The sequence below is a fragment of the Serinus canaria genome, chromosome 1, assembly GCF_022539315.1.
Source record: "Serinus canaria isolate serCan28SL12 chromosome 1, serCan2020, whole genome shotgun sequence".
Classification (NCBI taxonomy): Eukaryota; Metazoa; Chordata; class Aves; order Passeriformes; family Fringillidae; genus Serinus; species Serinus canaria.
Window position 1 is genome coordinate 109,481,754 of NC_066313.1, and position 27,842 is coordinate 109,509,595.

The 27,842-nt window shown below is 46.9% G+C and overlaps 1 protein-coding gene across 6 annotated transcripts; it reads left to right on the forward strand.

Moving 5' to 3' along the window:
* The first annotated feature begins 234 nt into the window (after nt 1–234).
* Nucleotides 235–27,561, forward strand: LOC103815752 (cystathionine beta-synthase). Of its 6 annotated transcripts, none has more exons than XM_018913436.3 (18): nt 235–402; nt 6,381–6,511; nt 7,434–7,645; nt 8,466–8,572; nt 9,348–9,482; nt 12,445–12,524; nt 12,968–13,102; nt 13,617–13,686; nt 15,700–15,791; nt 16,616–16,741; nt 17,894–17,978; nt 18,147–18,252; nt 18,992–19,066; nt 19,779–19,913; nt 20,839–20,947; nt 21,247–21,276; nt 23,435–23,519; nt 24,806–27,561. In XM_018913436.3, exons 2-18 carry the CDS (start codon nt 6,470–6,472, stop codon nt 24,913–24,915), a joined length of 1,734 nt encoding a protein of 577 aa, XP_018768981.2. In that variant the 5' UTR covers nt 235–402; nt 6,381–6,469; the 3' UTR covers nt 24,916–27,561. The 6 variants fall into 6 exon arrangements, 4 of the variants coding, with proteins under 4 accessions (XP_018768981.2, XP_018768980.2, XP_009087830.2 ...); XM_018913435.3 differs by having other exon boundaries at nt 236–417; XM_018913437.3 differs by lacking the exon at nt 235–402 and adding an exon at nt 2,551–3,787.
* Nucleotides 27,562–27,842: the final 281 nt, after the last annotated feature.

Genomic DNA, 27,842 nt, shown 5'->3' on the forward strand with positions numbered 1-27,842 from the left:
TGGCCGGACATCGCCGGACATTGTCAGATTCTGTCGGGACATCGCCGGACATTGTCAGATACTGTCGGGACATCGCGGGCATCCCCGGACATCCCCGGGCGCTCCGGCCCCGCGCACCACGCTCCCATTGGCTGACTCGGAGTGGCCAACGCCCCCGCGCTGACCAATCAGCGCTCGCCGCACCGCTCCCGCCCCTCCGGGGAGCGGCCGGGGAGGGGCCGGGGCGGGGCCGGGGCGCGCGGCGGGCGGGGCCGCGGCTCGCGGGCTCCTCTTAAACCCCGCGCATCTTCCGCACCTTCATCTTCCTCTTCCTCCTTATCACCATCATCATCATCCTCATCCTCATCCTCCTCACAGGCACCATCCCCGCCGACCCCACAGCGGCGGTGTCCTGGGCAGCGGGTTCGGATCGTGCGGGTGAGGTGGCGGCCGGAGCGGAGGGCAGGGCGGGGGCCGCCGCATCCCGATGGCCGCAGGTTGCATCATCCGCAGGATCGGGATGTGGGGGGTGAGAGCTGGAGGTGGCCGTGCCCCTCATCCCAGAGGGGACGGGGGATGGAGAGCTGCAGCGGATTGCCCACAGAGGCTGTGGAGGCTCCCTGGGTGAGGATATTCCAGAAGCGTCTGGATGCCGTCCCGTGCCATGTGCCCGGGATGGCTCTGCTGGCGCAGGGAGCTCGGACCAGGTGCCGCACTGTGGTCCCTCGCAGCCTGACCCATTCTGTGGTTCTGTGCTGCCCTTCTCTTTCGGTTTTGCTGTGAAGGAAGAGGCAGCCGCGGGCGAGGGAGCCCCGGGGCCGCCCGGGCGGTGCTGGCTCCGCTGCGGGTGCCCAGGAGGGTGCCTGGTAGCGCCTCCTCCGAGCCCGGAGCACAGATGGGCTCTCTGCTTTTCCTACAGGCTCACAGGATGACTTTGTGCCTTTTGGGTCTCTCTCGGGGTTTGGCACCGGCTCTCCGGCGGGTCTTGGCTCGCTGCCCATTGTTCTCGTGGGTGCCATGAGGTTCTCCTGCAAGGTGTCTTTGGCGAGTCTGGCCGGTGCACTGGACCATGGAGCTTATTTTTTACATTTGATTTCATATATTACCCCTCCCCAGTTGGGAGGGGTCCCAACTTGGCTAGGACCTGAGGGAGCTGTTCAGTAGCAGTGTTAATAACGCTCCCGGTGTCTTGGAGCAGCCGCAATTTCAAAGAGGAGTGATTCTTCTGTCCCTGTTTGAGTATCCGGTCTGCCGTGTGTCTCTGTGCTCCCAGAGCCTCTGAGCACGGAGGTTTTGGAGCGCTGGGCCCCGTTCCAGCAGAGTTGCTCACTCTGCTCACCTTTGCCAGGGGTTTGTTTGCTGATCTGAGGCGGAGAGCTCCCAACGCTTGCGCTGTGGAGAGGCGGAAAAACACCGAGCGTGGAGGCCGGGGAACGTGGGGATCGTGTGTGGGACAGGAAAGGCGTTCCTGGGGAGCTGGGACCTGCTCAGAGCCTGCTGCTTCCCTTCTGGATAGATCACCACTGATGAAGTGGGGTCTGGGTGCCAGTACTGGGGCATTTGCACTGAGCATCCTTCTCCAGAGCAGCTGGTGGCCCTTGGTGCCCTGCCATGCCCTCTGTGTGAGTACCCTTGGTGCTCTGCTGTGCCCTCTGCGTGAGTAACCAGCTTCCCCGAAGAGGATGAGAAGGTTAGAAGTAGAGCCTGCTTCTAACGAGGTGGTGGCAGCCAGGGGCAGGAGTGACCCATGTCCTGGAGTGTGCAGGCTCAGGGACTGAGCTGGCACTGGCAGCACGACAGCCTGCCAGGGTGGATGGCATGGGCTGGCTCCTGGCTGCTGGCCTGTGGCCTGCATGTGAGCCCAGGAGCCAGGCACACAGCAGTGCTGTGCTCTGGGGATCCTGCTCAAAACCCAGGAGCCAGGCACACAGCAGTGCTGTGCTCTGGGAATCCTGCTCAAAACCCAGGAGCCAGGCACACACACAGCAGTGCTGTGCTCCTGGCTGCCATGGGGATCCTGCCAAAAGCTCCACAGGTGCAGCCAGAGTGATGGCAGCTGTTTTTTCCCACCAAATATGCATCAGCCAAAAGCTGCCTTCCTGCCCAGCTCACTGGCAGCCTTTATCAGAGATCCCTGAGCTAGCAAAACTTGTGAAGCCTTGCAGGAGGCAGCACAGCGCTGGGGAAGGGGTGCTGTGCTTCTGCCTGTCTTACAGAGCTGGTCAAACACTGAGAGCAGCTCTCTCTTTTTGTCATGCTGGGTAACTTGTTTAATCTCTGAGCATGTCACCCTGCCTGGATCCTCCTGTCCCTGTGCTTGGTGAGCTGGGCAGATCAAGAGCACTGCTGCAGTGCTGGTCCATCTCTGTGTGCTCAGGAGAGGGAACCAGAAGCAGGGAATGAAATACTGAAAGCTTCTGACTGCAACAGGTGAAAACACAGAAAAAGCATTCTCCAGCCTTTTCTCTAATGCTGCTGTGCTCCTGAGGATATCAGTTTTCATCAGAAGAGTTATCATGTGAGTCCAGGCAGGGTGAACTCAGGACATGGAGCTGTCAGACACCTGTGTGAGGGCTGCAGGCACAGCTTCCTTTCTCTGGGGGCACAGCAAACTGAGCACTGCCCTCTTCTCCCTGGCTGGTTTCTAGAATAACAATTGCCACAGCAGTGGAAGTTGCTTTGCTGCCAGAGTTTAATCTTTGCAGTGTTGCAGAGGTGAGGGCATTAAAGAGCTGCTCCTTTCCTTCCAGAAAGTTCTGAGTGTGCCAGTCTGGCTTTTAAAGAGTGATCATCGAGAGGATGTGCATGTGCTCACCTGCTCTGTAGGAGAAAATGGAAATAAGACTTTGGATTCTTGAAGGGTCTCTTCCTAGAGCCTGATGTTAATTCATTCCCCTGTTACTTCCGGTCACTTGATACCTCCTGGCACAGGAGGGATGGCTGCTCCTGAGGAAGTGACAAAGACATACACTCACAGAGAAACCAGAGCAGCAAAACAACCCAAATGTTTGCCTTCCTCCTTAATCTCTTCCAGCTGTGGTGTTTCCAAAGGCTGGATGGGTGCTGCTGCATCTGGTTACCTACAAAGATACCCTGTGGTGCTCAGGCTGGGCAGAACAACTGTTCTGCAGTGCTTTATTTGTACCTGCTTAACACCATCAAGTTGCCCTTTCTCAGGCTGCAGCAGAGTGGAATTCTGTATCTCATCCCTGCCTGAGCAGCATTTCCCTGTGATTCAGCTCTTACACCTCCCTCACAGCTTCATCCGTGCTCCAGGCCAGGCTCAGCTCGTTTGCTGTCGCACAGGGGGTGTTTGAAGGGTGCAGTGCCTTAGTGCTGATAGCACACACTGGGCACAGCCATGGAAACTGCAGCTCCTGACTCACCTGTGCTGCTCAGCCTCTCAGGATTCATTTCACTTACTCAGGCCCTCAGTTCTGTTCTCGAGGAGCTGAGAAATAATTTAGGTCTTGGCCTCCCTGTGGAGATGGATCCAGAGGTGTGAGCCTTGCCCATGAGACTTTCTGGATCTCCCACTCCCCTTTGTGACTTAGGTTTTGTAAATTCTCTTTCTGATGAATTCTTTATTTTTTTTTTTTTTTTGCCTTGTGTGATCTTGGAACACAAACCCTGTGAGGAACGTTTGAAGGAGCTGGGGCTGTTTAGCCTGGAGAAGAGGAGGCTCAGAGGTGACCTTATTGCTCTCTGCACCTTCCTGCAGGGAGGTTGCAGACAGGTGGGGTTGGTCTCTCCCACTGGGCAGCACTGACAGAACCAGAGGACACAGTCTCCAGCTATGTCAGGGAAGGTACAGATTGGATATCAGGAAAAAATTTTCACTGAAAGAATGATAAAGTACTGGAATGCTCTTCCCAGGGAGGTGGCAGAATCACCATCTCTGGATGTGTTTAAAAAAGACTGGACATGGCACTTGGTGCTGGAGTCTGGTTGAGGTGTTAGGGCATAGGCTGGACTCGATGGTCTTAGAGGTCTCTTCCAGCCTCACTATTCTGTGATTCTGTGATCTGCAGGTATAATGGCAGGAGCTGGTCAGGCTTTTCTAGTTAGACTCTACCCACACCCCCAGCTGGTTATGGGAGTGTTCCCCTTTAGAGGAATATTAAATTCAGGCTGACAGATTTTCTTTCCTAAAGATGAGCAGCTCTTCCTGCAGCTTATCTCCCTTGGCCTCTGCTGAGCAGTGTTGAGCTGCAGCTACAGAAGCAGAGTTGCCATCCTCCTGTCCTGCTTCCCCAGGAAAAAAATGATGTTTTGGGCCTGTAGGGAGGATCAGGGTGAGGATTTGGGTGTCCTAAACCATGTCTGACCCCATTTTGCTGAGCTTGTGTCACCTAGGGCTGTAAGAAATTAATTATGTTGCTTTAGGTTAATATTTGGTGACAGGAATTTTAGCTTTTTGTCTCTCTCCTTGTTTTTGTTCAGAGTTGAAGCCCCATTATTGAAGCTTTGATCAAACATCAAGTATTGCCATTATGAAAATATGAGAGAATCTCACGGCTTATTTGAGGGCAATAAATACAGCTTTTTCTCAGTTTCTGCTGCTCAAGAAGTAATGGGAGTTGCTGTTAGTAAATTATTAATTTTTTTGCCTTACAATAAAGGAAATGAGATGCTATTGCTTTGCCCAATCCAAAAGGCAGCTTTTTGAGAGCCACATTAATTTCTTTCCTGCAGTCAATACAAAAAACAAATACTGTAAACCTCTTATTTTTATTTTTTTTTTACTGCAATGAGTTTCTTCCTCTTTCATTTCAGTTTTTGGACACTCTTGAAAGACACTGAGAGCTGGTGATTTAAAGCTTTTAAAGGTTTTGTGCTATTTTATGATAACTTGGAAGCAGAACAAAATATTCAGTTTCCTGTTTCTAAACCTTTGCTGCTTTTCTCCTCTATTTTGAAATTATTTGACCCTTTGGCAGCAAGGCCCCTTTTTAACTGGACTTTGTCAATATTGTCAGTGTTACCTGTGGCACAGGCAGTCACTGTTTGTGTCCAGTGTTTCGTGCCAGCCTGGAAACTCCTCTAGTATTTTTCCTTTCCCAAAAAAACCTCCACTGATACTCTGGACTGTGAACCAGAGTATCCTAGAAAGAGAAACGAGGGCTGGGTTTCACTCTGGAACTGGAAGTAAGCTGATTTCTGGTGGCAAAGGCAGGTTGGTGCTATATTTTGTGTATTTATGGGATCTTCGCTTTTTTTAGACTGGTGTCTCTCATTCTAACCCTGGTCAGCAGTCTAGGGCAGGTTATAATCCATCTATGACAGGTTATAATCCATTTTGGCTCTTGGGCATGTATTAACTGATTAAGTAGAATTGTATCATTTTGGTGGCCTGGAAATCTTTCTCTTGAAGGAAAATCATTTCAAGTCTTAGTCTGGAAAGTTGATCTTTTCAGAGGTTTGGTTTTGGTTTTTTTTCCCTAGAGAAGAGCAGTTTAAATGTTTCAGGCATTGAAGTGCCCAGGGCAGCAGTGGTTAGTGGTTAGTGTTAACTTGCAGGATCAACTACTAGAGGTCACTGATGCTGTGATCCAGATTTTTTTCCAGTTTTCTCACCAGACCATCAGCTCTGGGTGTTTTGTGTGCATCTGCCAGGAGGATGAGGCCAGGGATCCTTCCCAGCAAAATTCAGTAATGGAAAGAGCTGAACCTTTCTGCAAAACAGTGATGAAAAAACAAATATTAGGGGGAAAAAAATACCTCATGCTTTCCAAGATTTCAGCCAGATTTTTGTCTGTATTTGCTAGGAAGCAGCCAGGCTCTGTGAACAACTGGTAGGAGAAATGAACTTATTATTTTGTGTTTACTAATTTCTGGAGCTAGAAGCTGCTAGAAGCATGAAGTGTTTGCTGTGTGTGTTCTATGCAGCATCACTGAAGCTGTGCATGCAACACTGATTAATTTTGGGTAGGAACTTGTCAGGTTTTGCTCTCCTTGAGGGTGGAGAGGCCTCTGTTCCTGGATAAAGTCTTTTCCAAACTTGTGCCCAGGGTCTTTTGGGGACAGCACCATGAAGAGCTGTACTGAACAAACTGTATTTCCTGTGAACTGAAGTATTCCTATTACTTTTGTGTACTTTTTCGAGCTCCTGGAGTTGCAGAAGGTCTGATAAAAGATGTTTTGTGCTTACTGTGGAGGACAGGGCAGAGGGAAGATTAAGTAATGCAGCAGAGACAGGGTCAGGGCACCCCCATCAATCCTGCACAATTTCTCTGCTGCAGGATTTATTTTTAATTCTACTTGTAGAAGTCGTCTTCACTTTGTTTTGCAGCTTCTTTTTTTTTCCCCTGTGAAAAAGATGTGTGTGTTTTGCCCCTGTGAGAGAGTTCCCTGATAGTTTGGTCTTTTTTTCTTTTCCTTCTAATTTATATGATCTACAGCTTTGAAGAGGATTCCAGTCTTGTGACCCACAGCAGTCCTTCTCCTGAAGAAAATCTGGTTTTCTGTGCCACCACCCCCACCAAAAACCATGGAGAAGTTTGTGTCAGAAAGGCCTATTCCTGTCTCTAAGGTACTGACAGCTCCTTGGGGATTACTTGTTTCTTAATCAGGCTAAGCAATATTTCTTATCAAGACTATTTATTTATTTACCTATATATATATATATAAATATATACACATGTATGTATGTGTAAAAAAATACTGCCTAAATTAAGTGGTTTGTTCCTTACTTGTTGTGTCTAAAGGCTGGCTTTCCAAAATGTTTTTCATTTGAATAATTCAGAATCATAAAATGTGTTGAAATAAAGAGTTACTGAAGCAGAGCCCAAGAGAGCTCTGGAAAGTTCTGGATTCCCCCCCCCTCCCCCCCACACCCCATTCAAGGGATTAATAAATAAAAAAAAAAAAAACCTGAAGGGAATAATGCTGGGAGTACTGGAGTGGAAATGCAGGCTGAACAAGGGGAGAAATTTTCATTTTTACAATTTTTTCCATTTTTCTCTTTGGCTGGAGAACTTTCCAGGGAAGGGCCAAGACCAAGAGGTTTCAAGGCCAGGTTGGGTAGGGCTCCGAGCTGGAGGCAGGTGCTGGTGAAACCTCTCTGGAAGAGTTCTCTGTGACCACTCAGCCATGCAGAGTCCTCTGGCACAGTTTTCTAATCAGTCACCAAGCAGCCTCACTGTGTTCCAGTCTGCTTGGAACAGGGAGGTTTTATATCAGAGAGCTTTTGGTGTGGGAGGGGTGTCTCCCTTGGGAACAGCCCTGGGTTTTTTGTGTCTGTGCTGGCTGGTTACAGTGAGCCATGTGTGTTTAAATTATCTTTGTGTAGAGCACTGTGGTGAGCCTTTGCTCCCAAAGTTGCAGTGCAGGTTCTGGTGCTGGTGATAAGGCAAATCAGGATGATGCTGAAACACTTCCCCTTCCTCACAGCCCTATGGAAACATCAACTCCTTTTTTTTTCTTTCTTTTCTCTTCCTTCTCCCTACCTCAAGAATGAATTCCCTACTCTTCCCTCCCAGAAGAAGCCAGATACCAACTCATGCCCTCATGCACCTGCCAAGTCTTTTGTCTCTGGTGGGGTGGACACTGAGAACTGCAAGGCTAATGAGAAGGAGAGGCAGTGGATCCGCCCTGACACACCCAGCAAATGCACCTGGAAGCTTGGGAAGCCCCTCTCTGCCTCCCCCCACCATCATACCACCCTGTAAGTGTTACTTTATTTGCTGATTTCCAGCACAAATCTGGCTCTGATTAATCCATGTTTTAGATCAAGGTGTTGATGTTGTGAGTTTGTATCCATTGGATATTCTTTTGAACTAAAATAGCTAAAATCACCAGCCTGACAGAGGGTGTGGCAGTACCAGCTGTGGGTTTCTCTGGGTCTGGATTGAAGGCACTTGAGACAGTAATTCATGTTCTGACTCAGGTGTTTATTATTTCTTATCAGTAAAACAGTCTCACTAATGTGAGTTTGGCAGCTTTTCATTAGAAGGCACAAAATGCCCAACAATCTCTTGTTCCAAGGTCTTTCAAGACTGAACTATCCAATGAAGAACTGACACCTGGATTATTTCCCCTTTTACCCCAATAGCTGATCCCACAGAGCTGCAATGGGGACTTTTCTGCCCAATTACAAAATGCCACCCAAACCCATGGAGAAGGAGGAAGAAGAATCTTGAAAAAAAACCCAGGACCACACCCTGTGCCCTCCATCTTGCTTCCATCCACAACATGCTAAAAACCCCAAAACCTCAATTTCTCACCCAGAGACACACCTACACTGCTCTCTATAATCTATTTCACACTTTTGTGGATTCCAGTCTATCTTGAAGTTTGGGAAACTTTCTCCATGGATGAGGGTCAAAGTCAGTGCTGCCCTGGGGGTCAGGGCACCCCAGAGCAGACAGAGAAATATTCCTGGTGCCCTTGGTTTCCACAAAAGGAGAAATAAATAGCAGTAAATGCTGTGTGGTTGTTGTGTGACCCTTCTGTGAATACACTGACTTTATTTGTGTTTGTGCCAGGCCAGAGCCTCTGAAGATCCTGCCCAGCATCCTGAATAAAGTTGGCAATACACCTTTGGTGCGGATCAACAAGATTGGGAAGCACTTTGGGCTCAAGTGTGAACTCTGTGAGTTGCTGCAGGCAGAGAACAAACTACAAACACTGGTTCAGAAACTTGGGTAGATGGGGTCAGTAATGTTATATAACCTGGCCACAGGAGTGCAGGTGATTGGCAGGAAATGGTGAGGAAAAATTCCTGGTTTTCCCTGGCAGATTTAGCATTTGGTCATCTAAAACATCTTTCAGTTTGTACCTCACAAGAACAATTCCTGCAGCTTTTCCATTTCTGTAGAAAACACAAGATGTCTTTCGTTGAAAATAATTTTTTAAATTTAAAGCATTTGTGTGAAGTTTTTGACCACTTCTCCTGTTCAGAGTATTCATCAGTGTGTGCAAAAGGCAGCTCTGCAGTTATCACTAAAGATCACTGGAAATGGTTAAAGGGGTGAAATGGTCAGTGGATGGTTTCTTTTGGTTTGGTTGGGTTTTTAAACCCAGCCCATACTGTGTATTAGGAGTGCTAAGGCTGTAGATATTAGGAGGCTCTGATCAGAGTGCTGAAAGGTGGTGAAGGGATTAATGCTGGGAGTTCTGGAGGGAAAGTGCAGGCTGAGCATGGGGACAAACTTCAGGTTAATCTGAACTTTTTTGGCTGGGGAGCTTACCAGGAAAGGGGAAGGGGCAAAAAAGGTGAGGGGAAAGGGGCAAGACCAGGGTTTAAGGCCAGGTTGAATGGGGCTTAGAGCAGCTTGTTCTGGTGGAAGGTGTCAGTGCCCAGGGCAGGGTGTGGAGCTGGAGGAGCTCTGAAATGCCTTTCAGCCCTGCTGGTTGTGTGTTTGCAGTGGCCAAGTGTGAGTTCTTCAACGCCGGGGGCAGCGTGAAGGACCGCATCAGCCTCAGGATGGTGGAGGATGCTGAGAGAGCTGGGATCCTGAAGCCTGGGGACACCATCATAGAGCCAACCTCTGGGAACACAGGTAAGGCATGGAGAGGCTGAGGGAAGTGGGGGGGAAATGCTGTGGTGGTTTTCCTGGAAGAGGCAGGTTTGAGGTTGCAGCCTGTGCAGGGAGGAAAGGGAATCTCTTCCTGCCTGCGTGGTCCAGGGAGCAGTGCCTCTGCCACCTCACACAAGGAACAATTCTGAACTGTCCTCTGCTGACCAGAGCAGATGGGAAGGAGTTCTGCTCAACTGCAGAGCCTCTTTGCTTTAAAGAAAGGAAGTGCTAGGCCAGACTCATAAGAGTCTCTAGGAATTAAAGTCTGACTGAAATTATTGTGGGAAAAAGCACCTGTAAGACTGGTGTTGATGCCTTGTGAAGGCTGCCCTAGAGCAGAGGCTGGGCAGAGTCCCAGAATAAAGCAGGGATTTATTAAAAGGATCTCCTCCATGGATCCACCTTGGGCAGCACAAGAGCCCAGCCAGGGCTGCACCCAGGATGCCCCAAAATGGTCCCAAAATGCACGGCCGGGCATGGGGTCTCTCCCTGGGATCAGCTCTGCTCCATTCCCACCTTGCAGTTCATTGTCCCATCCCAGCTTTAGCCCAGGCATTCCCACCCTTCTTGTTTTTCTCTCTCCAGCCCACGGGGTTTGTGCTCCTGGGCTGAGATTTGGATCATTTGTCCTTGGTGCCCAGCTGGAGCAGGAATTGTTTTGTCTCCCTGCTCTGTGCAGAGAGTTCACCATCCCATAATATGGAGCCCAGACCCACACACTAAAGCAGCACAGAATCTGAGAAGCATAAAAGCTGAAACCTGAGGCATCAGAGTGAATCTGGATCTTTCCCTTCTTTCTGCTGGGGAAGTCCCATGGTTCCTCTGTCAGGTTTGAGGAGCAGCCTTTTCCATGCTGGTGCAGAGGAGATGGGAGATGAGCTGTATCCTTACAGCACTGCCTGGCAGAGCCCCTGCACCCCTGGATTGTCAGCAGATTCCACCTGGGCCCACATTTCCTCCTTGGAGGGCTGGAGGAAGGAGCAGTCCCCTTAGGTCAGGGGCCAGGGCAGAGCATGGACGATCTCAGCAGTCTGGAGTTAACTCTGGGCTCCTGTGTCAAAGTTGTTGTCATTGTGTTAAGCTGCTCTACTCATGGGGAGTCAAACACACCTGGAATACTCCCCCTGGAGTAAAATATAAAATTAATAAGATAGTTAAATAGAAATAGTTAAGTATCTAATACACTGCCTCCTCTGAGGAGCTCATGGGGTGAGCTACAAGCAGCCCTCCTGCCTGCTGTGCTCAGGAGAGGTGTCTGGTACTGCTCCTATACTGCACCTAAACTCTTCTCTGGGCTTCCACCCACTGCTGCTTCCTGACAGCCACAGAGCAGGCAGATTTGTTCTGATGTGACTGGAGGGGATGAACTGATCTGTGAGCAGCTCCCCAGCTGCAGCAGGAAACTGGGAAGTCACAACTGTAGGCTCAGCAGCTGATCTGGGGGGATCAGGGGACTCTGGGGACATTCAGGGGACTCTGGAGGCATTCAGGGCAGCTGAAGCCTTGGTGAGTGTGGCTGTAGATCCTGCCTGAACCATGGCCTGGAGTGGAAAATATCCTTGTGTTTTGCATTCCTCCAGTATCCAAGGTCTTACCATGACATCCCTCTCTCTGGGTCAGTACCTAATAAATGATTCTACTTGCCACAGAATCCAAAAAGGCAGAACTGAAGGAGATACAGGACAATTGCTTCAGAAAGCTAATTTTTTTTTTTTTTTGTCACATAAGAGCAAAGACCAAGGCACCCAGTAACCTGAGAGAATTGGTTTTTTGCTCTCTACTGCTCAGAGTTACTGGGTGTGTTGAATGTGAGAGCTAATGTATTATATTTTTGTCTTCTCTGCATCCCAGTTCTCCCCCAGCCAAAGTCCTGTTTTGATGTTTGCTGCATTTCCAGGTCAGTAGCAGAAAGTACAAAGTATTAGAGTTCATGTCTCAAAATCCTTTCTTGATCACAGACCATAAGGAAGATCTGGATGACTTCTCTTTGGCTTTAATGAAGCTGCTGCTGCCTTTTTTGTGTATTTGGGCAACCATATTTATCTGTAATATACTAAGAAAACTTTCCCTTCCCAATATATTAAACACTACTTGAGTTGTTTGAGGTGTGAGTTATGCTCTTACAGGAACAGTTAAAGATGATTAGGGTGGGGATTTTGTCTCCCACAAAAACCAGAGGCAGCTTTGAACAAGCAAGACTCTGTGTAGGGTGAGCTGCATGTGCTGGTGCCCAGAGGAGCAGGGGAGCTGCAGCCTGACCTCTCACACCTCTCAGCCAACCTGATCAGCTCAGCCTGTCTAGCAGAGAGGTGATCTTGATAGCAGGTGTGAGCCTGTCTTCCACAGGGACAGCACTTCTGAGCTCAGCCCTGGGGTGAGCAGGCAGGAGTCAGGCTGGAGGTGGAGATGTTCAGAGTGGAAATGAGTTGTCTGGCTCCAACAGCCAGGGTGCTTCACTGTGGTAGCAAGCTGACACAGAGTGTATTAGAACCTCAATCACCAACAGCATCCAAATAATGTGTTTTGAGACAGGACTTAGCTTCAGCACATTGCAAATAGGGATTTATGCAGCAGTGAGTCGATAGAGGCTCTACAGACCTTTGGAGAATCAAAGTGATTGCTCTCATCTCCTACAGCTTAAAGCACATTCCTTTCCCAAATAACTTCTGGAAAAAATGAAGTGGGTGAGAGGAGGAAGGTGATGTGCATGTGGCAAAGCCAGCAGTTTGCACAGGCCAAGTTCCCCCACCCTTGGCTAAACTTTCTCTGGGCTGTGAACCTCAAACAAGGATCGGCATCTGTAAACCCCACAGGCAGAAACATTCCCTCTGCCACCCCTCTGGGGGAAATGTGATGAAAGGCAGGGCGTGCCAAAGCTGGCACTGTGGGTTCTGTGCCCTGCTGCTGCTCACTGAGTGCTCTATGTGCCTTTGCTTGCTTGCAGGGATCGGGCTGGCGCTGGCGGCGGCAGTGAAGGGTTACCGCTGCATCATCGTCATGCCAGAGAAAATGAGCATGGAGAAGGTCAGAGCTGCCTCTGCTTGCAGGAATTTAAAGATAAACATGTCTGCACCTGCAGAGCTCCTGCTGCAGATCAGTGCTTCAGTAACAAAGGTGCAGGCTCTTGGCCAGGGAAAACTCTGCTGAGTTGCTGTTGCCAGTGCCCGGAGAAATCCAGGCTGGCTGCCATGGATAGAAAATGTCTTTAAGACCCATCCTCACAGCACTGCCACTTTGAAAACTCCCATAATTGTTTTAAATACAGATGTCAAGACAAACTGAGGTTTGCCTGGCACATTGAAGTGGTTACCTGTGCCCCAGGTGAGCTGTCCCTCGCTGAGCAGAGGATGAAGGAAGACAGTGCTGAAGCTTTGAATATCCTGCAAATATTCTGGCCTTGGGGCTGAGTGTGAAGGGAGCCTGTTAAGGGTGTTTTAGGGTTTTGTGACCACCTTTATTTGCTGCAGGTGGATGTCCTGAGAGCTCTGGGTGCTGAGATTGTGAGGACCCCAACAACAGCCAGATTTGATTCTCCTGAATCTCATGTGGGAGTGGCCTGGAGGTTGAAGAATGAAATCCCCAATGCACACATCCTGGACCAGGTGAGAGCCAGGGTGTCAGAGATGCAGGTGTAGCATGGAGGAGGCTCTGTGGTGTTCTGGGTTGTCTGTTCAACTCTCTCCATGTGTCTCTGGAGGAGAAGATGCTCCAAACCTAGACCTGAGCAGTCACCACGTTGTAGGAAAGGATGTTCTTACAGTCACTAGAGAGCAGCAATGAGCTGGTGTTTGCCAGAACCACAGCACTCAGGGTGTCTATTGCCAGTGAGTTGGCAATCCTGTGAGGAAGAATGGACACAGGGGTCATGTTGCTAGGAGTGCTGTCTCACAGACAAGACTGACTTTGGCATGGGAGGGTGCTGGCACCTTAGGACTGCGCTTAAATTAGGTCACTCAGGAGGCCTAGTTCCAGATAATACACAATGAAACATTCTGCAGAGAGGATTTTTTAGGTGTTGTGGGCTTTGGGGATTCTTTGAAATGTTTTTGAACTCGCTCAGAATGTGATTTTTTGTACTTCTGATCTGTTTTATGGCTGATGTGCCTTTCAATGTAGTACCGCAATGCCAGCAACCCCCTGACCCACTACGACACCACAGCTGAGGAGATCCTGCAGCAGTGTGATGGTAGGTCTGCTCTACTGCTAAACCCCTGCCAAGAGCCCCTGGCAGTGCCCTGCTCTTATGTGCTTGGAGAGTGAGCCCTCAGATGAGAAAAGCATGGACTGTGATGAAGCAACCCCCATAGATGTGCTGTGTGTCATTAGAGAGTTACCTTGTTTCAGTGGGTGTGGTATTTTCTGGGACCCCCAATGAAGGAAGGAGTGATGAATCTGACTCCACGTTCTTAGAAGGCTAATTTATTATTTTATGATCTATATTAAACTAAACTACACTAAACTATACTAAAGAATACAGAAAGGATACAGACAGAAGATGGTGATGAAAACTTGTGACTCTCTTTTCAGATCAAACACAGCTTGGCCCCAGTTGTCCATTAAGTCAAAACAATTCAGAGCAGAAACCAATGAAACAATCACCTGTTGGTAAACAGTGTCCAAACCACATGCCAAAGCAGCAAAACACAGGAGAAGCAAATCAGATACTTATTGTTTTCCTTTTTCTCTGAGGCTTCTCAACTTCCCAGGAGAAGAATCCTGGGCAAAGAGATTTTTCAGAAAATATGACAGTGACAAGTGGTCATAGTAATATTTTTTTTTTCATTAAAGAAGATTCTTTGTTTTTTAGACTTCTCTGCCTGTGAGCAGGTAGAGAAAGCAGTGGTGTTTCAGTTACCTTAAACCCCCCCCCCCCGGATAGACTGGTATGGAATAGGGTCAGTCTTTGATCACAAATTCAGAAATAGGTGTTTTAACATTCCCAGAGCAAATACTCTTATACACTGGAACCATCTTCACTTGGGAGTGAAGATGTGTGCTCCTTAGTGTGCTCCTCAGGAGCACAAGCTGCTCTGTGTCACAGCTGTCACCAGCAGGACCCTCTGGCTCTGCAGGGCTCTCTCCAGTGCTGGCTCTGGGCAGCTGAGCCCCAGAAGGGCTGAGCTGAGGCAGCAGAGCTTCAGCTTGGCTTTTCTCAGCTCAGGGACAGCTTTGAGAGCTGTTGGAGACATTCCCTGTGGTGCTGCAGCCACGTGGGCATTTCCATAGTGCACAGAAGGGAGTCCTAAGAAGGCTTCAGACTTGCCTGATTAAACAGTGTGGTTTCTGATTGGACTTTCTGATAAGAAAATCAGCAATTAAATTCATTCACATAAAGATGAGGACCACGTGGAAGGTTCTCCTCCTTCCTGCAACTCTGGCAGTTCAGAGGATTTGCCTTGTCTTTCTGTGACAAACTTGGAGATAAACTGAGTACACTTTTACAAGCTGCCATCCCACAAACTGAGAGTCTAGATGAGTTCCAGATTTAGGCTTCTTGTTTCTGTTAACTTCCCCTTACAGCCCAGGCACTGTTCAGTTATCCTTGCTTGGTGGGGTGTTATTCTTTTATTCTTCTGTCTGCTAAGAAATTGACTTTGTGTGTGAATTGGTGACCTTTTAAAAATCCTTTTTTTTTTTTTTTTTAATTAACAAAGCTGTCATGTGGATGCACCAGAGAAGCTGTAGGTGGTGACACAGGGATGAACTATCATCTCCACACTCACTCTGGGTGCTAGTGACCAAAACAGCCTTTTTCACATGAAAATGAGGGAGTAGTTGTGTTAACACTTCTCTCCAGGGATGCCTATCCCATGCTCTTGGCACTCAGTTAATTAACAAACATAATGGGCTGCTCAGTTTAACTCAGAGAATGAGTTATCTGTATCAGCATATACAGGAACAGGAAAAGTGCAGCTGTCAGCTCTGTGGGCCACATCCAGCTGTGTCCAAAGTGCCACAGATTGGTTCCTTGCCAGGCCTCTGGGGGGACATTTCAAAACCCTTGCTGGAGAAAATGATGATTGAGCAATGCAGTTTCAAGGCAGGTCTCACCACAGGTGCTGGGAAGCAAAGAGTCCTACCCTGCCCTTTTCAGCCACTTTGTGCATTTTTTGTTGTGGAAAGTCCATCCTTAGCTATGTGAGCTTTCAATCCATCCTTCTGCTGGAGATTTCACACTTTCTCCCACACCCTTAAACAGGAAAGGTGGACATGGTGGTGGCCACGGCTGGCACAGGAGGGACCATCACTGGCATCTCCAGGAAGCTGAAGGAGAAGTGTCCAGGGTGCAAAGTAAGTGAGAACTCCACTGCTTTTGCCTTTAGTGTCTCCTCAAACTGCTCCCCTTGGCACATCCCACTCCTTGTAAGGCTCTCTGTGGGAAGCTCTTGGGTGTTCTCAGTTAAAAGGTAGTTCTAGCTGCAGAGAGGGTTTCAGAAATCATCATGCTCTGGTCCCACTGGTGACCAGAGCTCAGGTTTGGCTCAGCAGATGAACACTCACCCTCAGATCCCTCCACGGGGTGCCTGGGAAACTTCCTTCAGCCTGGGAAACTTCCTTCTCTGGAAGTTTCTTCTTCTGCTGCTGTGCTCTGCAGCCTTGTGTTTCCTCCCTGGCTGTGCCTTCCCCAGCAGCTCTGGAGCTGCTGAGGTTTTCCCCAGTTTGTGGGATTGTCTCTGCACACACCAGCCTGTGGGATGTGTGAGATTTCCTCACTGAACTTGGGATCCTGCTTCAATCTTGAGAATTCTCCTACACAGGCAGGGAGTGGTAAAGAAACTAAAACTGATCTGCTTGCACTTGGCACAAAATGAGTTCTCTGTGATGATGCCTGGTGTATGAATGAGGACAGCCTTGTCTCAGGGAAAACATGTTTTCTGTTTAGACCAAGTAAAACCCGTGTGTGGAACAAGTGGTGCCATCAGCCTGAGGAGGTGGGATGGGTTTCCAAGGGGGCCAGAAGCAGCAAAAGCTTTGAATATTGCCAGGAGGAAATGAACAGGAGAGCAGGTTGGCTGTGTGCCACCAGCAGTGGCACAGTGACAAGGCCAGTGCTCACAGGGGCTGTGCTCTCCAAAGCTGTGTGCCTTGGAGGCCTGAGAGGAAATCTTCTCCAGATTATAGGTGTGGATCCTGAAGGCTCCATCCTTGCTGAACCAGAAGAACTGAACAAGACTGACAAGACAATGTATGAAGTGGAAGGAATTGGATATGATTTTGTCCCCACAGTGTTGGATAGATCTGTAAGTCAGATTGCTGGGTTTACTGCCCTTTGCCCTCTGCTGGGATGCAGGACTGAGGTTAAAGGCAGAGAAAAGCTTGGGGAAGAAAGGATTTCTTTGAGCTGGAATGGAAGGGTTGGCAGACAGAACTACTCCTGTTCTTTCCATCAGCATAAACAGCCCTTGAAAGGCTTCTGGCCACATTAGTTTTACATTGGTCAAAATGCTGTGAGTAGATAACATTTTCCTACAACACACTCTTCTTTTTATGCTTAAAAAAAAAACCCAAAACACACCTGAAAAAAAAACAATCATGAAACACACACAATAAAAATAAAACTGTTGAGTTTGTGAGGGTCCCCAGGATGAGGTGAGAGATGAGCAATTGAGAATCTGACTCCATGTTTTCAGAAGGCTGATTTACTATTTTATGATATTATATTAAAGAATGCTATAGTAAAACTATACTAAAGAAAGAGAAGGATACAGAAGGCTTAACAAGAATCAATAATAAAAACTCGTGACTGACTCTTCAGAGTCTGACACAGCTGATGGTGATTGGTCATTAAGTAAAAACAATTCACATGAAACCAATCAGACATGCACCTGTTGGTAAATAATGTTCAAACTACATTCCAAAGCAGCAAACACAGGAGAAGCAATCAGATAATTATTGTTTTCATTTCTCTCTGAGGCTTCTCAGCTTCCCAGGAGAAGAAATCCTGGCAAAGGGATTTTTCAGAAAATATGACAGTGACATAAAACAGACACACAGCAAAGAACACCAATTTACCAATCACAAAAAATACTCAAAACAACAAACCCAAACCTTCCAGCAGAGCATCCCAGCCCCTGCTGGACAAAGGGGTTAAGACTGTCCTGAGCAGAGCCTGTGTCCCTGGGATGCCTTCCAGGAGGGGAGGAAGCTGATGCTACCTGAGGCTGACTCACAGCAGCCTGCTCTCAGAAGGGTTCCAGTAAGGAGCCTTCTGTGCTGTGATATCTTACCTTGGCAAAAAATCCCACTTGGCATTTGGAGGAGGATGGAAACCCCGGGCTCAGTAGGGCAGCTGTTCCCTCAAAGAGCCAGGGCTGAATCCACACTGTTTGTGCAGTTCCCCTGTCCCTCCCCAGTTAAACAGAGCCTTGTTTCTGTCTCCTGCCCCTCCCCAGGCAGTGGACCAGTGGTACAAGAGCAATGATGAGGAGTCCTTTGCCGTGGCACGGATGATGATCCGTGAGGAGGGGCTGCTGTGCGGTAAGAGCAGGCAGGAGCCCTCTGCCTTCCTCTGATGCAGATCAGAGAGCTCCTTCCACTTCACATCTTGTTTTCCTCGCTCTGGGCTCCTCTGTTCTGTCAGCTCCTCCCTTCTGATGGCTTCCATGAAGTGGTTTGATGGTTTTGTCCCTGCTGTGTGTTCTGCAGGGGGCAGCTCGGGCAGTGCCATGTCTGTGGCTGTGAAGGCAGCCAAGGAGCTGAAGGAGGGTCAGCGCTGTGTTGTCATCTGCCCTGACTCCATCAGGAACTACATGTAAGGACCTGCTCCTCTTCTTCTCTGGGGGAGGGGTGAGGGAGTCCCTCAGACCTTGGAACAGCCAGTTATCCCAGCAAGGAATGTCTTTGGGGCACAAGTTCTGAGCTGTCTAAAAGGGGTCTGGCATATGGAGCAGGGAGGATCTTTCCCCCCCTTAAATCTGAGCTCTGATTTCAGTAGATAATCATCACTGGTTAGCATTTCTCACAGCAAAGGCCTTGCTTTCACTGTGTTATTTGTGGGGATCACTGGTTATCCCATTCCTGGAAGAGTTCCTGTGCCCACAGCAGGATCCAGTCCTGCAGCAGCAGTAGCCACACTCAGGGGGAGTTTGCAGGTGGAAATGTCAGGGCTTTGAGCTATGCTGAGAAGTTTTTCTCCAATCACATTGAAGCATACCCCCAAACATGGTATTTTTAGCTGAGTTTCCTCACCTATGTTACATCCAGCTCAATTATTAGACAAACAGAAGCTGCAGACAAGACACATCCCCATTCCAGGCTGTGTCTCTGATATTGCAAGGGGCTGATGCAGTTGGAGCTTTGTTTCCTGTGGGATTCCTTTTTCTCCCCATGAGTATTTCCTCTCTATGTCCCTGGCTGCTAAGCTTGGATGGCCAGTGATGTCGTATTTCCACTTTATCTGTTGGTGGCAGTGAGCTGTGAACAGTTGTCTCTGTTTGCTGTCAGATGTTCAAGCCCTGCTAATGAGCTTTTCACTTCCTGGTGCTCTGCAGGTCCAAGTTCTTGAGTGACAAATGGATGATTCAGAAAGGGTTCATGAAAGAAGAAGACCTTGGCAACAAGCCCTGGTAAGCCAGTCAGATCCATCTGGATTTCCATCAGTCTATTCAATTGAGTTTATGGCAGCTGCCAATTTAAAGCTCATTTCAATTTACACTTCTCCTTTGATTTAGCTGATCTTCCACGCTATTGTCTTGGGCAGCTGTTAATCAAATCTGCTTTAATTAGTTGACATCCTTTCTTGAGTTGTACGGCAGCAGCAGAAAATTTGGTACTAAATGATTGGGTTTTTTTAATGAAAAGCGTTATATCTGGAATTAAAAAAAAAAAAAAAGGAAATATGCAAAGAATCCTTCCAAAATCAGAGTTCTTGAGTGCAAAGCACTGCAGGTCTACATAGCTAGAAGGGAATCTTCCCTGAATTGTTGCCTACAATGACTGTAAATACAGATAGGTCTTTGAGTAGGAGTGCAAAATTTTCTGTGTGAGAGATAAAGAAAGAAATTGGGGAGATCAGTGCTCTCCACTGACTGTCTGTAATCAGAGAAAGCAGATGAAATGAGGAAAAGGGTTTTGATTTCCAAGCCATCTCACACTTAGAGACTTTCTGATGCTGGGAATAACACCCGAGAGCCCTGAGGCTTTATTGACTCTGGCTGAATCCTGACTCTTCCCTGCAGCCTTTTGTCATTCCTGTGCTGCTGGAGGCCACTGTGCACAAAGGGCTGGTTCTGTGCTCTCCATAAAACTGCATGGGATTGTTTTTCACTCCATCCCCAGGTGGTGGAACATCAGCATTCAGGAGCTGAGCCTCTCTGCCCCCCTGACTGTGCTTCCAACTGTTACCTGTGCAAAGACTGTGGAAATCCTCCGGGAGAAGGGATTCGACCAGGTACCAGTTGTTGATGAATCTGGGTATGTGCACATATATCACTCTTCATCCATTTGTATCACTCCCCTCACCAGCTCCTCCGGGATGTCTTTTAAATGCTTGCTGGAAATAAAATGTCTTCTCACCCATCCTTTTTCATTTCTTAGCACAGTTCAGAAGTGTTGCCTTGAACATGCCAGTGCTGGGCTTTGTGTTTTCATGCCAGGACTGTCCTGCCCTTCACATGATTCTAATGATTACTATGATATAATTACTCATTGTGTCTCTGCAGGATAATTTAATTTCTTTTCATAATACCAGTTTAACTTATAAAAGCAAAAATTCCTGTTTAAAACAACCAACCCCAAATGTGCCACATCTATCAGAGCTTTCTTCAGCACACTGTGTTACAGTGCAGGGCTGCAGTGACCCCCATAAACCAGGGTGTCCCCAGCAAGCTGGAATGTTCCTTATCACCCTTCAGCCCTCCTGCAGACAGGCTGAGTATTGAGGAGTTGCTCAATTGTGCTGACCTGAGGGATGATTTCTTGTAGATCCTCACAAGGAGAAGAGAAATGACCCCAGCTGGGGTGAGCTTGTCCCTGGCTGTCACACCTTTCAAAAGGACAGATGGGAGTGTGAAAAAACAAAGTAGTTTGTGCTTTCCAAAAGCTCTCTGAGACTGCAGGCAGTTCTCTCCAGCTGCAAGGAGCAGAGATGAAAAGGTCCTGGTGCTCAGAAGGACCTGCAGCACCTGCTGCCTTGTGTGTGAGTCGCCAAAACCTCTGAGAGCTGCACTCTCTCTCCTGCAGACACACAGAATCCAAGTGTGCCATCAATAATGCTTCATTATTACCATGAAATAGCTGAACTGACTCCTCCAGGCTGGCTGGGACTGGATGCTCATTTCTACAGGAGCCACCTGAGGCTTCCGTGTTGTTTATCTCTGTCTTGTCTCTCCTTCCCCAGGGTGATCCTGGGCATGGTTACCCTGGGTAACATGCTTTCCTCACTGCTTGCTGGAAAAGTTAAGCCTTCTGATGAAGTCAGAAAAGTAATCTACAAGCAATTTCAACAGGTAGGCAGGTGTATTCTGCAGCTCCTGGTTGCAAGTACTGGAGTAGGTGTGCTAACACTGCACAGGCTGGGTGAGGTTCACCTGAGACCATGCCAGCAGCTGTTACTGAGCACAGAATTTCCTTTTAAAAACATGGAATGCTTGACTTAGTTTCCACCAGGATTTAAGTTCCAGCACTGTCCCAAAGTGGGCTGAGGGCTGTGTTCGGGAAGTGTGTTTAATGCTTCTGTTCAACCTGTGAGCCACCCGAGGCTGCTGGTTCTTTATGGACAAATGTGGATTTATTTTTTCCTCCCCAGACAGATAATCCAGCATCATGGGGAAATGTGGTGCGTAACACAACTGCCTCGTTCATGTTCTCCCTCCCTTGGACACTTCAAGAGTTTCTGGGGCTGGTGGTGTAGGATGGTTTCTGGGGTTGCTTTGGTGCTGGCTGCATCAGCCAATTCTCTGCACTTCTGAGGTTGTGGCTCTTGCCATGGGCAGCTCAAAGGCTTCTTTAGTAAAGAACAGCTTAACCATTTCTTTTCCCTTTATTTCTGGTATTTTCTTGGTGGAGGCTGAAAGGGGAGTGACACGAGCTGTGGTACTGATGACATGTTAACTAAAAATGGTTATTTTCTATTTGAATTGATGGGTTAATGGAGAAACGTGGTGGAATGCACCTAACCTCAGAAGTACTGTGGATTTTGCTTTTCTTGCCACTTTGGTCAAGCTGATATGGCTTTTTTATGAGTGAAATTGGGAAAATGAATCATCTGTGTCACCAGAATCACTTCTGGTATTCTATATGGGATACCACAGCCTGCATCATGTAAGAGGCTTAGCCTGCAAACCTGGGCAAAAGGACATTTTGGAAAGATGGGTGCTTTGGCTTTTTTAGGTTGCTCAGAGAGTTTGTGGATTTCCCATCCCTGAAAGTGTTCAAGGCCAGGCTGGATGGGGCTCTGAGCAACCTGAGATGATGGCAGGTGTCCCTGCCCATGGCAGAAGAGCTGGATGATCCCAAAGATCCCTTCCACCCCAAACTATTCTCTGATTTTACAACATGGGCAGCCTGCTTTGGTAGGATCACCTCAATTAATTTATGATAATTCTTAGAATGGAACAGAATGGTTAGAGCTTTTTTGAGAATCCCTGGTACAATTTCAAATCTGGGGATTTGAAACACCAGTCACAGGATAATTTATCAGCCCAAACAACTGCTAGTGGAGGGAGGAGCCATCCTTGTGGAGTCAGATGTTAGTTCCAGTGGTTTGGCTTCCCAGTCATTTGTAGTGTAGTACTCACTGCCTAGAGACCTAGTAAGCTTAAAAACAAAGCCTAAATGTGGGAAAACCTGTGGGAAAAATGTTCAAGAACCTTGAACAAGCAGGTGAAAACTCTGTGGAGGTTCTGTTAAATTTCCACTGAGCATCTCCAGGCATGTTTTTGCCTTCATGGTTGTCCCAGTGCTGCCAAGGGGCTGCTTGTCCTGGTTCTCTGTAGCCTGGCCAGTCCCTGAAGGCAGATTTGGGACTGGTGGGTGACTTCATGTGGCAGATTTCCCACCTCCTTCCTTTCCTGGTCCCCAGGTTTAAGGATTGGTTCCTATAGCAGGTCTCTAAAACACAGGCTGCTGGGAATCCTCTGACTCCCAGTATGGAGACAGAGCTCTGTGCTCCAGTGCAGCCCAGCTGTTCATACTGTGGCATTTATTTCTCACAGAGAGGCTTTTTGAACCTGTAGGGCAAGACTCTGCTCTGAGTTGCTTTAATAAAAGGATGTCAGATGGTGAATGCTGGGGAGAGTCACCTGGTTCATGGAGCTTGCTGCTTCATCTCTTAACTCATGTTTGAACAGTTTTAGGCATTTTTTAAAATTATTGCAGCAGGTGATTGCTGAAGTGTTTTGGAAATATCTGTATTTTCTCAGAGCTGGCACAGGTGGTTTCTTGTTCAGTCTGAGCAAAGTTGAGCTTCACAAAGAAAATGAATTATTAAATCTTAGCTCCTTGATTTGCACCCAAGTCCTGTGTTAGCTGAGCTTCACCCTTGCTTTTGGATTTGGCTTGTTTGGGCTTTTCTGCCTTTGCAGATCATATTCATTTCCATAATGATTTGCAGCCTGATTAATTCACTTTTTCAGTCTTTTTAGAATAAAATCACCAAATATAAAGACTTTTATGGTCACTTCTTTTGTTGAGACACATGGAACATTTGACCTTCTTTGATTGCTAGCATTTTTCAGATCTTCATTCTATTCATTATGTTTACAGAACCAGAAGGAATAACTTCATGTAGTGCTTAGGGTTTTTTAAAAATTAGAAACAAAGAAAACTGATCCTTTAAGTTGGCCTTGATTTGTTGGTGTTTTCTATTGCTTCAGGTGGGAGCAGAACACAAATGCTGATGTATTGATTTTAGTTCTGTACAAAGTGTATGGGGATTATTGACTGCTAAACCTAGAAAAGAGTGTTTTATTCAAGCTTTGTAACTCTCTCCTCAGATTAACCTGAAAGACAACTTGGGGAAACTCTCTCACATCCTGGAAATAGACCACTTTGCTCTGGTGGTTCATGAACAAATTCAATGTGAGTACAAAGTGCTGCACCTTGTGGGAGCAAATCTTTGAGTGGCACCAAGAAGTAAGTGGGAGTGTGAATGTATAAAGGGAGCTCTGGAGAAGCAAAATCCTCATTCTGAGTCTAACTTTGTGCTACTGAGCCTAATTTCCATCCTTGGAGGTGTTCAAGGCCAGGCTGGATGGGGCTTGCAGCAACCTGGTCCAGTGGAAGTACCCCTGCCTGTGGCAGAGGTGGAACAAGATGGTTTTAAGGTCCCTTTCAACCCAAACCATCCTAGGATTAGTAAGACTAAATAAATATTCAAATCACTCTTATATGTGAATAATATTTTGTCCTGTTTAGTCTTCCTAGTAGCAGACAACTTTGCAAAGTTACAAACACAGAGAAATGAGACTGAAAACAATATTAAGTTGTGCCAGATAAATTAATCTTTAGCTTCTCGATTATAACTGGAAAAACTATCAATTTTGGGGTTGTTCTTGATAATCTCCATAAGGATGTGCTCTTGGCTCTGAGCTGATCATTTATAAACCTGGAGTCTCATTGGAAGCTTGCAGTGAAACAGAGATTGAGTGAAAAAAAAAAGCCCAAGACAGTCCAGCTGACTGAAAATAACTGAGAATAGAAGTATATTAAACATCTCAGTGTACAGGCAGACTTTAGGAACTGGAATTTAGACAATTGATAAAGGGCCAGAGGTCGTGTGGCCACTTGGTTCCCGGGTCAAGTCCCAAGACAATGAGAAAATCACTTGAACTTGTGCTCTCAGTGCAGCAAAGACTAAATGGCTAGTGCATTTTTTGGATATAAATGGGGTATTGTGGTTTTTACACTGACTCTGTGGTTGACAGGGATGCAGGAAGATGGTTGTGTCACATTTCCTCCTCAAAGTGTGGTTCCACTGGGCCATTCAAGTGGGGTCACAGGGTAGTGCCACTTGCAGCTGTTTCAAGTAATTAATGTTTGAGGAAAATACCCTTTACAACAAGAGGGCCTGGTTGGAATTTTTGTGTCAAGAACAATAAATCCACTGGATCCGTATCCTTCCTTCCATAAAGTTTCAGTGTCCCTTTTGATGAGGAGCCTTTCTGAGCTGAAAATCCTTGCCACTGCTCTGTGACTCTTGGCCAAAGGTGCCTTTTGGGTCCCCCCTCGGTGTGCCAGGATCACCCCACAGCTCCAGGATCATGGAGCTGGGATGGCTCAGCTCCCCATTTTACAAACACTAAAGCCAAGCAGGAGGGGGTGTGTTTGTGCCTCCTGGAGCCAGAATTGCCTTTTCTTCCCTGCAGATCACACGGATGGCTCCTCCAGCAAGCGGCAGATGGTGTTTGGCATCGTGACAGCCATCGACCTCCTGAACTTCGTCACCGCGCGCGAGCGGGAGAGGAAATCCAACTAAAGCCAGCAGCAGCCTGGAGCCTCCTCAGCATCCTGCAGCCTCAAACAAAGAATCAGGGTCATGACTTAAGTACAATTCTTTTTTTCCCCCTTTTTTTTGGTGTTTTTTCTTTTTTCTGAAAATCAGCAGTCAGCCATCCTGCTGTCAGCTACCCAGCCAATGTGTCTTGCTGCATTGCCCAGCTTCTGTGACCTTGTTTCTTAATCAGGCTAAGCAATATTTCTTATCTCAAGACAATTTATTTTTTTACTTATATATATATATATTTATATATGTATGTGTAAAAAATAGTGCCTAAATTAACTGGGGTTTTTTTCTTACTTGTTTTGTCTAAAGGCTGGCTTCCCAAAATGTTGTTTCAGAATCATAAAATGTGTTGAAATAAAGAGTTACTGAAGCAGAGGCCCAAGAGAGCTCTGGAAAGTTCTGGATTTTTTTTCCTCCCCCTATTTAAGGATGTTAAGTTAGATATTACCTGTGTGGAGACAAAATTGGGACTGGAGCATGGGGCGAAGAAAGGAGGGTTTCCCTTTTGGTGGCATCATTGTAAAACAAGAAAAAATCCTCAGGGCTGAAGCTGAGACTTGCTCTGCTCTGAGGAAAAGCTGGTTTGAGTAGAAGCATGGCAGTGAAGTGACAAACATCAGCCAGTGACTCTGTTTCACACAGTGCACCAGCTTTCCCTGCCATGACAGACCTGGTTTTTTCCCCAATGGCATCCTAATAAGTAAGCACAAGTAAGGAAAGATTTAAAAGGTAAGATCAAGCATCTTGCCTGAAGATTTTTTAAAATCATGCTGTTTCATCTGTTACCTTCCTCTTCCCTGCCTATTTATCTCAGAGTGCCTTTTTTGTGCCTGTTTCAGGAGAGCCAAAGATAATCTGTCAGGAGCTGTGAACTCTTCCAAGTCTTGTTCAGGTGCTCCTACCCCGTAGCGCCTGATTCCAGGAGAAAGCCCTGCCCTGGCTACCCCTTCAGATTGGGTCACTTGCCTTCAGCAATAGCCCTATCCTTACCCTAAACTGTGGTTTGCCATTAAGTTCATACACTTCTTTAAGATTTAAGACAGTTTTTCCCAAGGCTCTGGGAAAAAAACTACTATAAACCAAAAAATTTACAACTTCAATAGTAATTGAAAGTTTCTAAAGGGTGATAAATTTCTTTCTGCCATTGTAGATGACACTGCTGCTAGATTTTGGCATTGCTTGGAATATTTACTTTACTGGCTTTTATCTGATTTTTTCCCCCATTTTCCATCTGACCTTTGCTGACAGCAGCAGGGAGGGAGGTGCTTAGCTCCCTAGGGAGGTGAGTAGCTGAGGTTTGTCCTTTTCCCTTGTCAAACCTGACCTAACTGAATTCAGCAAGAAATATGAAAATGATAGAAGGAGGGTCCCAAAGCTGCTTTTCAGAGCAGCACAAGAGGGGAGTTAAAGGTGGGGCAGCGAATGAGTTAGTTATGTAGAAGTGTAAAGATTTGAATCTGTTTTTCTGCTTCACTGTTCATAGATTAATCCCTTTAGTGCTATGGAAACTGGCAGAATTGTGGGCTGGGAAACAGGGGATGGGAGTCTAAACCATCCCAAGTAAGCCAAAGGATCCAGAGAAATTCACCTTCTCCCCTGGGGTTTGCTAAGAACAGGAACTGCCTCCTGCTCTGCCCTGGCACAGGGGGGAGAAGGCTTTTCTTATTCCCCATGGTGAGACCAGAGGAACTGGATAAATAAATGATGTTGCTGCACTACTGAAAAACTTTCCAGAGCTCTTTCCCATGGTAGGGGTGAAGGCAGCAAAGGGAAGGGGACAGGGAATCCAGCAGGGCTGAAGTTCCTGTGCAAAAGTTTGTGAATGTGATGCTTTTTTGCATGTCTGAGAACCTCACTGCTGGCCTGGTGTTGGTTAGTTGTGGTAGGGCTGATTAAAACTGGGCTTAGCTTTGTTTTAAATACTCTGAAGACCAAGAAAGACACTGCAGTTTGTTCAGTCTTTTACCTGAAATTGAAGGCCAGAGCCTGAACAGAACTGTATTTTTTTTTTCCTGAAGTGAGTGCTGGCACCTTCTGTTTATCTTTGCTGCTGTTACAAGCACTGACTAAACCTGAAAACTATTTTGCACATGGATATTTTTATCAACAATTTATGCTGTATTTGTTTGTCACTGTAAGAGATTATCAGTCCTAATGTTGGCTCTGCAAAAATACTTTTTATTTTCTCACCTGAAGACAGCTGTTCAGTAAAATCTGTACAATATTTTGCAAGCAGTTACCAGGCAATGACTTAAGGTTCATTTTCACATTGTCTTGTCCAGTGTTATTTCCCCATTTCTTGTACAAGCTGTGGCTGACTCCAGAACTCTGGCTAGCAGGGGTTCCTCTGAGCAGCCAGACCAATTTCATCTGCCCGCCAAGCTCATTTCTGAAAACTTCTGTTTGCTGTAAATCTCACACAAGGCTCACTGTCAGAAGTTTCCTGACATTGTCCCTGTCATCCAACAGCTTTTCTTACTGTGCAGTGTCAACCAAGGGAAAGGGAAGACTCCTTATGCTTCAAGGAGCTGGGAAAAATCACCACTATGAGCTGTATTTATTGCACAGATGTTCACAAATGTACCATACAAAGAGTTCAATAAATGCTGTTTGGTTGCAGAGTGGCTCTGGGTTGTTTTTTTTTTTAATGCCAATTCAAGTTCGTAAGTGTGTTAGACTGTAAGATTGTGGTTTTTTAATGCCAGTTCAAGCTTGTTAAGTGTTCTAAGACTGCAAGATTGTGGGTTTTTAATGCCAGTTCAAGCTTGTGTGTTAAGACTGCAAGATTGGTTTTTAATTTTAATGCCAGTTCAAGCTTGTAAGTGTGCTGAGACTGTAAGGTTGTTTTTTTAATGCCAATTCAAGCTTGTAGGTGTGTTAAAATTGTAAGATTGTGTTTT

Coding starts and splice junctions, on each gene's coding strand:
- LOC103815752 (XM_018913436.3), top strand. CDS start 6,470: ATGGAGAAGTTTGTGTCAGAAAGGCCTATTCCTGTCTCTAAG. Junction 17,979..18,146: donor TGAGGAGGGGCTGCTGTGCG/GTAAGAGCAGGC, acceptor TGTGTTCTGCAG/GGGGCAGCTCGGGCAGTGCC. Junction 19,914..20,838: donor CCAGTTGTTGATGAATCTGG/GTATGTGCACAT, acceptor CTCCTTCCCCAG/GGTGATCCTGGGCATGGTTA.